Below are 12522 nucleotides of genomic sequence, written 5' to 3'. Positions count from 1 at the left end.
CGGCCCCAAATTTTCCCCCGTTGGTTTTTTTTTCTATAATGATGGAACCCGATAGTTACAAACCATCACCCTCTATATTTTTTCTTGTAATTTTTTATTACCTTCTCATCATTTCTATTTTAAAAAATCAAACACGACAATGAAAATAACTGTCAATGTCGTCGAAAGAGACATGAGAAACAAAGAATTGAATAGAAAATAAAATTTGAAAAATAGGAAAGGAATATATTGACATCGAAAGAGACATGAGAAACAAAGAATTGAATAGAAAATAAAATTTGAAAAATAGGAAAGGAATATAAAAATTAAAAAGTATAATAAAAAGAGAAAAAAAATAATTTATTTTATGTTAATAGCAATATAAAATTATTTAGGGGGGGTCATAGAACCCCCGCAAAATTTAGGTGTCTTCTTAAAAAACATGTACTAGTTTAATGGGAACTTTATATATTTTCTCTAATAATAAATATAAGTAACGAATCACAAGTTATCAAATAGACATTACAGAAGGATGCGAAACTACAACATTAATACAAGATTATTTTATGTTGATATTGACCAAGGCCAATACATATGGACCATATGATTCTTATAATTTCTATTGTCGTTGTTGATGAGTGGATTAAGTATGAACCATATGATTCTTATAATTTCTATTATTATTTTGTGTTGACATTGACCAAGGCCAATCCTTTGTTTATTTTTATATATTACATTATTTTATAAATCTTAAATTTGAATTAAGTATGGTGTATTTAATATTATTAGCGAGCTTATCTTGTAATTTAAATTTTAAACTTTATCTTCTAATTTTAATTCAAATTTTGTATTTTTTATAGATTCTTTTATTTATAAAAGGAAGAAAGAAGAAGAAATTATAAACATGCTGACATTTGGCCATTTTGAGCAATTCAGACATATGAGATTTAGTCCATTTCCTATGTATTGGGAAACTTTTTCATTATTAATAAATAAATTTGATAAAGAATCATAAAAAAAGTCAGTTTATAATGTGAATATGCATTTGGGCCATTATAGCCAAAAATTATGGCCGAAAGGATCTTTCCCTTTTATACCACATTGAAAGAAGACACCAAATAATTAGCATTTATAATACTATGACTGACCTCATTTGTTTGTGTGCTCTGAATTTTAATCATTCAGATTCAACCCATTAAGTGTGTTTGGTTTTTAGGTCTGGATCTTAATCATTCAGATTCAGTTCATTAAGTCTATTTGTTTCTTTTTTTAAAAACCTATTAATGAGTCTTAATGAATCAGATATATAACATAGACATAGTGTTAATACCATTCAGACAATATTAAAATAATAAGCGTTCTTTCTTAAACAAATTATTTTATTCCTTGCTTCTCTTCTGAGCAATTTCAAGTTTCTTCATCTCCTTTACCAACCAAATACCATTTTTGTCTTTTTGAATAAATAAGTTTTCATAATTTTTTACAAGTATCTATTTTTTTAATATATACAATATTCTTGGATGAATTGATACTTATGAAGAACTCTTCTTGTCACAATTCGTTTGTTGTCAAAGTCAAAACTTCTTTGAAAGAAGTTATCATTGTTTTTGAGAAAAAATTGTATGAGAAAACAAATAAATTTTTTTCTATGTGGGTTATAATCTTATTCTTGAAACAATTTTTTGGAAGAAGTTGTCTTGGATTTGGATTATAACTTTTATTGATATAATTTTTAATTTCTAATTTTTAAAAATAAATAAATATGCATATTCAAATATTGAAAACAAACAATATTAATGATCAGTGTTCAGATCCTTCAGATCCAGAAACTACATCTCGATATTCAGATGTGCTTTCAAATTCTAATATCTTAATATTTAGATGTGCATTCAAATTTAAATGTCTTAATCTTAATGAAACAAATGAGGCCTAAGAATATTGATAGAATGTAATTTTAAGAAGCAATTAATTTGACAAAAAATAATTAATTTGACCAAAAAAAAAACACCGATGGGGGTGGGCAGTGTGCAGGGACTAAGTAGTTTAATAATGGAGGGCGGACGGTGAACAAAATCATTAATTGATAAGAATTAATATTGTTTACAAGAACTTTTTTAATAATTTATTAGAATAACTTCATGCGGTTTTATTTACGAAAAAAATCGTAAGAAATTCCTTCAAGGTATTTTTAGTATTTTTTGTAGAAAAATTCACAAGTAATTTTTATGTGAAATTTAAATCTCTAGGTAAATCAGTTGGAGATTTTAAAATTCGAGGAAATAATTACCTATGAAGGTTTTATCATTGAATTTTTTTGGTAAAAAAATTCGCAGAAAACTTTGTTTCTTGTGAATTTTTGTAAACAATCTCCAATATAAATCTCCATGTAATACACATTTTTCTTATAGTACTAGATGTTGTTGCCCGTGCTATGCACGGGCCCAATAATATAAATGGTATGTTTTGGGGCTAATAACGAAGTTTTTGAAGCGATTGTTTGCGTGGATAAAGGAATAAGTTTTTTTTTATCACAAACCTGTACTTTCTTTGACGCTATTCAAGGCACAATAAGACTACCCACATACAACATTTTTGAAATATTTTATGTTGTCAATTATGACGATTTAATTTTAAGAATCAGTCGATTTTTTTTTTCTGTTTTTTTAATAAATATTTTAAGTTGTCAATTATCACGATTTATTGTATTTTATACATAATTTTTAACGATAGATTAATTTGAAGAATCAATCGAATTTTTTTAAATGTATTTATTTTTGAAATATTTTATGTTGTCAATTATCATGATTTATAGTATTTTTACGATAGATTAACTTCAAGAATCAATGGAATTTTTTGTATCTTTTTCAAAACATATTTTATGTTGTCAATTATCATGATTTATAGTATTTTTACGCAATTTTGAAATATAAAAAAATAAAAAAAAATAAGACAAATAAATTAAAATGGACCCAATATATGTTATTTTTTTTGTCTGAATTTATGTGACACAAATGAAATTTGAAGAGTCATTGAATATTATATATTATACTTGGGCATAAACTCCCGTACGCACGGGCCCAATACTATTATTTTTTGTCCTAATGTATGTGACACAGATAAAATATAGTGAGTTATTTAAATTTAATATGATTTTTAAATATTTTAAGTTGTTAATAATGTAATTTATAATATTTTTACGTAATTTGTAAATACTTAATATATATTACTCCACTTGTCTCAATGTATGCAGCATAGATAAAATTTCAAGAGTTAATCAAATGATGTTAATTGTTAAGATTTACAATACATTTTACGTAGTTTTCAGTAATTTCACATTAAATAATACATATTACTACTTTTGTCTCATTTTATGTGCCATTGATAGATTAATTTTAAGAATCAGTCAATTTCTTTTTTTGTGTTTTTTAATAAATATTTTAAGTTGTCAATTATCACGATTTATTGTATTTTATACATAAATTTTAACGATAGATTAATTTCAAGAATCAATCGAAATTTTTTATATGTATTTTTTTTTGAAATATTTTATGTTGTCAATTATCATGATTTATAGTATTTTTACGATAGATTAACTTCAAGAATCAGTGGAATTTTTGTATCTTTTTCAAAACATATTTTATGTTGTCAATTATCATGATTTATAGTATTTTAACGCAATTTTTAAATTAAAAAAAAATTAAGACAAATAAATTAAAATGGACGCAATATATGCTATTTTTGTCGTCTTAATTTATGTGACACAAATGAAATGTGAAGAGTCATCCAAATTTGCACTTTTTTTAAAAAAATGTTTTAAGTTATTAATTATTGTGATTTATAATATTTTTATGTAACTTTCAAATAACTTCCTAATTTATATGATATGGATAAAATTACAAAATCAACCCTTTTAAAATGTCTTCCAGATATTTTAAGTTGTTAATTATTATTATTTATAATACCATTTTGGTCATTTTAAAATGATATATGTTATTTTTTCTGTCCCAATATATGTGACCCGGATAAAATTTTGAGAGTAAACCTATTTTATGGTAGAATTTTAAATATTAAATATTTTAAGTCATTTGTAAATGATTTATTATATTATATTATTATATATTATATTATATTATATTATATATATATATATATATATTATATTATATTTTCTATTCTATTCTACTATATTCTACTATATAATAAATTCTACTATATAATAAAAGGGAGTTTATGTATATATTATATTATATTATATATTATATAAACTCCCTTAGAAAATAAATATATATTATATATATTATATAGTAGAAAAAATGATTTATTATATTATATTATTATATAAGTAGAATTATATTATTATATTATGTATTATATAGGGAGTTTATGATGGGACATTCAAATGTCTCATCATAAACTCCCTCTTATATATAAGTAGAATATGTCCACAGTCATGAGTTCGATTCTCCCTAACGGGGTTTGCCTTTATTTTTTTTATGGCGTCCCCCCACGGTGAATTCCAAAATTGGTTTTAAAGAAAAATATTATTTCAAAGATAACATGTGATTGAAATGATATTAATTCAGAAAAAAATTGAACATTGCAAATGGGGAAGGGGAAGGGAAAAAAAGCACAATAAATTTTAGAAAAGACTCGATATAGTAAGAAATGTTAAACAGAATATGATAATGCGATTTAAAATTTAGTGAGCTAAAATTAGTGGTATCCTTTACCGTACCGCTCTTTTTAGTTATTTCGTATTTTTTACGTCCTTACTTCATATATATTTTAAACTATCTAAATAATTTTTTTTGAAGCTGATACTATTAATATTAAATTTAAAGCCAACAACCCTGCAAAACAAATCTTCACGTGGCCAATGCATCAAGTGGAATTTATTAAAATCATTTATGTCAGTAAAAAAGGAAAGATTAAATACGACAAGATATGTAGAAAATTATTGTTACAAATTAGGAAGAGACAAGGTTGTATGTTTGAATTTATCACATAAAATCTTGGGATCCAACGTTAGAAACATTAGTATTATGGTAAAAAAATTCTCATTTACCATCGACGTAGCTGGTGTAGCAGATGGGGTTACTTCTTTTTTTACTCAAAGATTTTAGGTTTGAGTTTTTAGTATGAAAAAACTATTGGTAGGGAGTGCTTTCCCCTCCCCCTCCAATGGGGTCCTACGTAGTGCGAATTCGAATTTGTCGGGCTCCAATACAAGTATATTGGATACAGAATGAAAATAAAATAAAAATCCTCATTTTGCCAATAATCATAATGATGTAGGAATTATTAGCTCGTCCCAAAATATTGGTCATAAATAAGGTTTAACTAATAATCAAAACAAACATCGTATTTAAACAAATAATTAAAACAAACATTGCAGTTAAACTAATAATACAAGACAGTACAACAGGTAACAACCATCCAAACAAGGTGTAAAGCTTGTGTAGAAGAAGGTTAAATGTTGGTACTTTATTTTATTTTATTTTTAGGTTTCTAGTCAAATAACTATGATTTTTCTTCAAAAATATCTTAAAGAATTATGGTATATAATCAATATATGATTTTTCATTTTTTTTGTTTATTATTATTATTTTAGTTTTTCCCTTCTTCAATTTTTTCCTACTTTTTGGCCGTACCCATGGACCATATCTATAAGCTTCACATTTATGGTATACAATTTAAAGGACTTCTCAATAAGATAGATTATAGATGAGATAGAAAATTTATGTAGAGAAGATCAAAATTGTTGAAATTTTTAAGTTTTTGGTGAAGGTGGAACGATTTCAATTGAATCTTAAATTTCGATTTATAACGTAATTTTTCAAAGAGCGGAGGATGATTGAAAAAAACTCAAACATGTCATCAAACTTTGATAAAATACTCATTTATGTCCTTCGTTAAAAGTTTGGCTCATCTATGTCATTATTTGTTAACTGAAACGACATAGATGAACCAAAATTTTAACAGATGACATAAATAAATCTTTTCTCAAAGTTCGATAACATATTTGAGCCTTTTTCCTTTTAAAAAATAATTTAATTAATGACGTGGCCAAAACATAATTGATCATATATAAAAAATATTTTTAGTTTACCAATAATGAAACCTTTATATTAACCAAAATTTGGGGGGCTAAATGATTTTCACGTGATTGTATTTTTTTTTAATTGCAAATTTATTAGGGAATAATAAAGATTTAACTATATTTGAAAGGAAAAAGGTTAATGTGGTCTTTTTACATATTTGGTCACATCATCATTGTTGCCATATTTTTGGATATAAATAAATAAATGTAGCCAGTTAGCACCCCCAATCAAATTCACACAGTCATCAAAATTATTCTAAGAAAAAAAAAGAGAGAGGGAGAGAGAGAGAACAATGGATTTCTACAATTTAGCCTTGTTCTTCATAGCTTTAGTAATTGGGATTTTCACATTTTATGCTATATTAATGAGAATTAATGGTTGGTATTATGCAATCAAATTTTGTTCAAAGAAATATAACATCCCTCTTGGTTATATGGGTTTGCCATATTTTGGCAACACACTTTCTTACTTCAAATCTTCCATTTGTGGTGATCCAAATTCATTCCTTGATTTCTTTGCTACTAGGTAAATTAATTATTTTCATTATCATACTTATTTGCTATGTTATTTGAATTCTTGAAAAATATTAGTATGTACGTGTCAGATTTTTTAAAAATAGTACATTTTTGAAGAATCTGACATGAATACTGCAACTGTAATTACAATTACATTTTTGTAAAGTCCAATTGAACAAAATTTTGCTTCTTTTTTTTTAAAGGTTTGGGACAGGAGGAATGTATAGGGCATACATATTTGGGAAGCCAACAATTATGGTGACAAAGCCAGATTTAATTAGAAAAGTTTTGATGGATGAAGAATATCTTGAAAGAGGTTTGCCTAATTATATGAAAAAATTAATTGGATTAACAACTTCGATTGAAGAAGATAAATATTTTCGTCGATTAACAGCTCCAGTAAGAAGTCATGGATTATTATCTGATTATTTTGATTATATCGATAAAACTGTGAGAACTACATTAGAGAAATACGCTACTACGGAAGAACCTATTGAGTTTCTCCATAAGATGCATAGGCTTCCATTTGAGGTGTTTATGAGACTTCTTATTGGTGATGAGGTTAATCAAGAACTTTTTGATCAAATGTTTGAGGAGATTACTGCTGTAATTAGTGGTGTTCACAACTTGCCAATTAATCTCCCAGGATTTCCTTATCATAAGGGACTCAAGGTAAGATGTGTTCAACTTTTAATATTATTTTTATTTCATTTTAAATTTTTAATAATCATAAGATATAAATGTGTTTTTTTAACTTGCCATCAGTTTATATTTGTGCCCTTCAATTTTGAGTGTGTATAAACTTGAATTAGTAGACACATGACATAATATATGTAGGACATCATGTAGGATGCAAACTGTCACGAAGAATGTGTGTGTTTACTTGTTCAACTTTATATAAGTTTAAGTGTCTACTTGTGTGTGTCCAAAATTGAAGGGTACACATGTGAGATGAGGCCAAGTTAAATGGCATATTTATATATTTTAGATAGAATAACATGTTTTTTTTTATATACATAATATATAAATCTGCCCTTCGATTTGGATTCAACTGACATCTATGCCCTCCAACTTTAGGTGTGCACAAACATATGCTTAAACATGTATAAAAATGAACAAATAGACACATTTGTCTTAACTGGCACACATGACAATTTTGTGTCCTACGTGATGCCCTACATGTATTATGTTACGCAGGACATGTGTGTTAACTTGTTTAATTTTATACAAGTTTAAGTGTCTATTTGTACACATCCAAAATTAGTTGAAGCCAAGTTAAATGACATATTTATGTATTATATATTTTCTACATACATAATTACATGTGTGGGAGCCCCACCCACCCAACCACCTCTTTTATTTTTTTAATAATTGGTGATGGTGGTGATTAGAGAGACTAGAATTCAAGATATTTGTTCTGTTGTAATACCATTATTGAATTGTACGGCTACTTCATTTAAGGAACTATTGATTTAATTTAAGTGCAGCACTCTTTTCACAAATCAAGAACTACGAAGGGTGTGTTTGGTATGAAAGGAAAACATTTTCCAGAAAATATTTTTCAATTTTCTCATGTTTGGTTGGGTAAAATGTTTTGGAAATGTTTTCCAAATCAATTTATTTTCCTCAAATTTAAGGAAAATGACTTCCCCTCAAAAATTAAGAAAAACATTTTCCAAAACTCTCCTACAACTTCAAATTACAATTTATTTATTTTTTGAAAAAATCAATTTTTTTTGTTGAAAAAAAAAATTAAAGCTTTTTTTAAAAAAAAAAAATCGACTTCAATTTTTAATTTTTTTATCCCACCCTACCCCCTACCCCGCCAATCTCCTTCCACCCCACAAAAAAAAAAATTAAGTTTTTTTTAAAAAAATGTTTCCAATTTAAAATTTTATTTTTTCATCCCACCCCCTCCCTTACCCTCGACCTCCTCCCCCAACCATCCCCCCTACACCCCAAAAAAAATCAAAAAATTAAAGTTTGTTCTAAAATATATTTTCTAATTCAAATTTTTATTTTTCATCCCACCCCACTCCCCGGCCAGCCCACCCCCACCAAAAAAAAAATTAAGTTTGTTTTTAAAAAAATATTTTTTATTTCAAATTTTTATTTTTCCACCCCACCCCCTACCCGCGACCCCCATCAGCCCCCCACCCCCTCCAAAAAAAATTTAAGTTTGTTTTTAAAAAATATTTTCAATTTCAAATTTTTATTTTTTCACCCACCCCCCAACCCCACCCTCCCCCCAAAAAAAATTAAGTTTATTTTAAAAAAATATTTTCAGTTTCAATTCAAAAATTATTCTCTCTAGTAAGAATAAAAGATATTTTCTCAAAAAAAAAAATCATTCATAAATCAAACACATAAAAATCTTTTTCGAAAAATATTTTATACTCACCAACCAAACATGAGAAAATAAGTCCAAAGTCTACTTATTTCCAGGAAAACATTTTCCTTCATACCGAACACACCCGAAATCACCCCTTTCATCTTTTATCATGATATTTGTGGTTGTAATAAACATAATATAGAGTGCAACATGCATGTCAAAGACCAAAAACTATGAGATCACTCTTTTCATTTAATATTTATCGTGTTGTATATGTTTATTATGATTTCAGGCTCGAAAAGTACTAGGAGGGATATTTCAAAAACTAATAGATGAAAGAAGAGAAGCCATGAAGGATGGAAAATCAATGCCAAGGGCAAACATAATTGATATGTTGTTATCAAACACTAATCAAGATTATGAAGCCAATATATTGAGTGACAAGAAGATCATTGAAATCCTAGTTTTGTTTTCATTTGCTGGTTTTGAACCTGTTGCTCTTATGTCTGTCAAGGCAATTTTTCACTTGCAAAAGCATCCCCATTTCTTGGAGAAAGCCAAAGTAAGTACTCTTTATTCTGTTTTAGGGGTGTCAAATGGGGGAGTTAAATTGAATTCGGACGGGTGGACTGAGTTAATTAGTCCAAAACTTACTTGGACTAAAATGGGCTAACAAACGAGTCATAATTCAACTCGTCTAATTAGACAGGTTGAGTTAAATTTGGACGAATTAAATTGGGCTAAGTTAATCTGTCCAAAAATTTGAGGCTAAAATGAGATAACAAAAGGATCATAACTCAACTCGTCTAATTGGTCGATCCAAACCTAAGCGGGTTGGGTGGGTAGTGTATTCATGAGTGGATTTGCCACCCCTAGTTTATTTTATTTTATATGACAATATTTGATTAATTATTTTTTTTTTATAACAGGAGGAACAAGAGGAAATAGTAAAGAGAAGAGCATCTTCAAATGCTGGACTTAGTTTTGATGAGATTAGACAAATGACGTTTGTTAGTAAGGTAAGACAATATTATGATGTTATATACTTTCTATAATAGTATTTTGTTATAATAAATATTCAGATAAATAATACCATTATACAAAAAGTCATCAATACAAATAATTAAAAAAAGAAGAAGATGAAGTGATAATATAAAAATTGGACTAACATGCATTATTATTTATTAATGTTATCTCTTTTAATATTGACAGGTAATTAATGAAACGTTACGTATTGCTACTGATCAAACGGTATTCCTTAGAGACACAAGTACTACTTTTAACATAAATGGTTGGTACTTTGCCTTATTCTTTTGTATTTATATTATTATTTTCTATCGAAAAATTAAAATACGACAAATATTTTGAAACGATGAAAATTGAATAATTCACTCATTCATTTATCTCTTGTATGTGTAGGGTACACCATACCCAAAGGGTGGAAGTTTTTTGCAGTTGTATGGAATATTCATATGAATCCTGATGTTTATGTTCAGCCTAAGGAATTTAATCCTTCAAGATGGGATGTAAGTGATATGCATCTTAATTAATTGTGTTTAAGAAAAAAAATCCACATTATTTTTTTTATAATCAAGAAATTTTTGAGGGTTAATAATGTATGATTCAAAATATGTTAGGTAATAAGTTGTGTTTGCCTTTTACCACTTTGAATATTAGGTATTTTATTTGCAGTAGGGTTTAAACTCATGACGAGAATTTATTTATACATAAGAATATTAGTAAAATTAGTTCATAAAAATATAATTTGTTCAATGTCTTATTTATTAATTTTGACTCATGTAATTCAATTCATCTAAAAATAGTTCTAGGATAATAATAATAATATCGGAAATGTGCTCTAAACTAGAACCACGCCCTCCATTAGGAAGCAAAAAAATCGATTAACAACTTCTTAACATTCTTCAACCCTAATTTTGAACCTCGGTATGTTCTCCTATTTAGAGTTATATCCTCGATGAGTTAAAGACGAATCATGTCATATCTAGCTAGCTAATCAATTCTTTTCAAATCTTCCTCGATCTATCTCTACCTCTCCTTAAACATCGTTGTCAATCTTTTGTACCTTAGGAGTAGAAGATAGGATATTAGTTGCTTTACCATTCTCAACGGTACATAGCTAAAAAGCGTATTATCATCAGGACAATGCATGTGTTCCTCCTTTTCAGATATCTGAACTATCTCAATTTCACTTTTTACGTTACGAAAACCATTCCCACATTACTTATTACTTAATGATCAAGTGAAATTTTGACAGGATATTGAAACTAAGCCAGGCATTTTTCTTCCTTTTTCAATGGGCCCCAAATCATGCCCAGGATCCAATTTGGCCAAGCTTCAAATTTCAGTAATTCTTCATTATTATCTTCTTCACTACAGGTAATTAAATAGCTTCATACTTATAATATGAAAAAAATCACTAATTATATTTTGAATATTTAATTTTAATTTTTAAATTTGTTTTTATTTTCTACCAAATATTTTCAAAGGGACTAAAATATATGAATTTATTGTGAAATTTATACCAAAAAATAAGTATTTTAACTCTTATACTCGTGATTTTGTCGTATGAATTGAGATGGATGGAATATATAAAATAAAAAAGGAAATATAAATTATTGATTAAATCATATTTTAATTTAATTAAACGATATATTTAATATTCATGCAGGGTTGAGCAAATTAATCCAGAGGCTAGATGTTATCCTCCTGAAAATTGTCTTGTGAAATTCAAGAAGCTCTCACTCTCTAGTGATGGTAACTAATTTTAATCATTGTGTTACAAATAAATAATTCATGTTGTAATCTTGAAAACAATAAGTGTATTGAATAATTATTAAATTGGATGTTTTTGTAGAACGTTTAATCCAGTTTCAAATCTAGTTGGATACAGAGTTACTTTTATCAGAAAATGTTACATCTTTTGATTTTATTTTTAAATGAAAAATATTTTGTATTTCCTTAATAGAAAAATCTTAAATTCATCAGTGTTTAAATGCATAGTCAAACAAACCCTAAATTATATGAATTTGATACTAACAAAGTTGTTTTATCTTTTCCACCACCTGTATCGAATCGGATCGAGGATGATAAAAGAAAATTATAAATTATTTCATTAAAAATATATGAAATATTTTGGACGGGAGGGAGCACAAAACACCACTTCATTAAATTTTGTGACATTTAATTAATGTCTGACTTGAATCTTGAAAATCACATCATATTTTATATTTCGCATTTCATATTAATTGTTTATTTGTTTATTTTATTTTTATTTGTTGCATAGTGTATTCCACTTGATCTTTTGATGTAAAAGAGGCTCTTTATTAAATTTGATAGCAGAGTTATATTAATTGTTATACTTATTTAAAATTAATTATTCTAAATTACTTTATTTTATTTAAGTCTTATTTAAAAAATAAAAAAACAATACACTTTGCTCTAGAAGGACAAATTATTACTCCCTCCGTTTCTTTTTATATGTCATATTTTTAGAGTTCACTTGCATTAAGAAATTAAGTAAATTTTTAATATTAACTTTATTAAATACTTTTTTTGAAGTTAACTTTCAGTAAGT

The 12522-nt window shown here is 26.9% G+C and overlaps 1 protein-coding gene across 1 annotated transcript; it reads left to right on the top strand.

Annotated features, from left to right (window-relative positions):
- The first annotated feature begins 6322 nt into the window (after nucleotides 1-6322).
- Nucleotides 6323-11818, top strand: LOC125811669 (beta-amyrin 11-oxidase-like). The gene is made up of 8 exons (XM_049491193.1): nucleotides 6323-6605; nucleotides 6799-7267; nucleotides 9220-9489; nucleotides 9857-9946; nucleotides 10140-10218; nucleotides 10347-10453; nucleotides 11203-11324; nucleotides 11617-11818. The coding sequence occupies exons 1-8, from the start codon at nucleotides 6373-6375 to the stop codon at nucleotides 11708-11710; spliced, it is 1464 nt and encodes a 487-aa protein (XP_049347150.1). The 5' UTR covers nucleotides 6323-6372; the 3' UTR covers nucleotides 11711-11818.
- Nucleotides 11819-12522: the final 704 nt, after the last annotated feature.

The sequence above is a fragment of the Solanum verrucosum genome, unplaced genomic scaffold (assembly GCF_900185275.1).
Source record: "Solanum verrucosum unplaced genomic scaffold, falcon-dt-bn FXZP01000238.1, whole genome shotgun sequence".
NCBI classification, from domain to species: domain Eukaryota; kingdom Viridiplantae; phylum Streptophyta; class Magnoliopsida; order Solanales; family Solanaceae; genus Solanum; species Solanum verrucosum.
Note: the sequence above shows the minus strand (reverse complement) of the source record. Positions and strands in the feature narration are given on the sequence as shown.

Coding starts and splice junctions, on each gene's coding strand:
- LOC125811669 (XM_049491193.1), top strand. CDS start 6,373: ATGGATTTCTACAATTTAGCCTTGTTCTTCATAGCTTTAGTAATTGGG. Junction 6,606..6,798: donor CTTGATTTCTTTGCTACTAG/GTAAATTAATTA, acceptor TTTTTTTTAAAG/GTTTGGGACAGGAGGAATGT. Junction 11,325..11,616: donor TATTATCTTCTTCACTACAG/GTAATTAAATAG, acceptor ATATTCATGCAG/GGTTGAGCAAATTAATCCAG.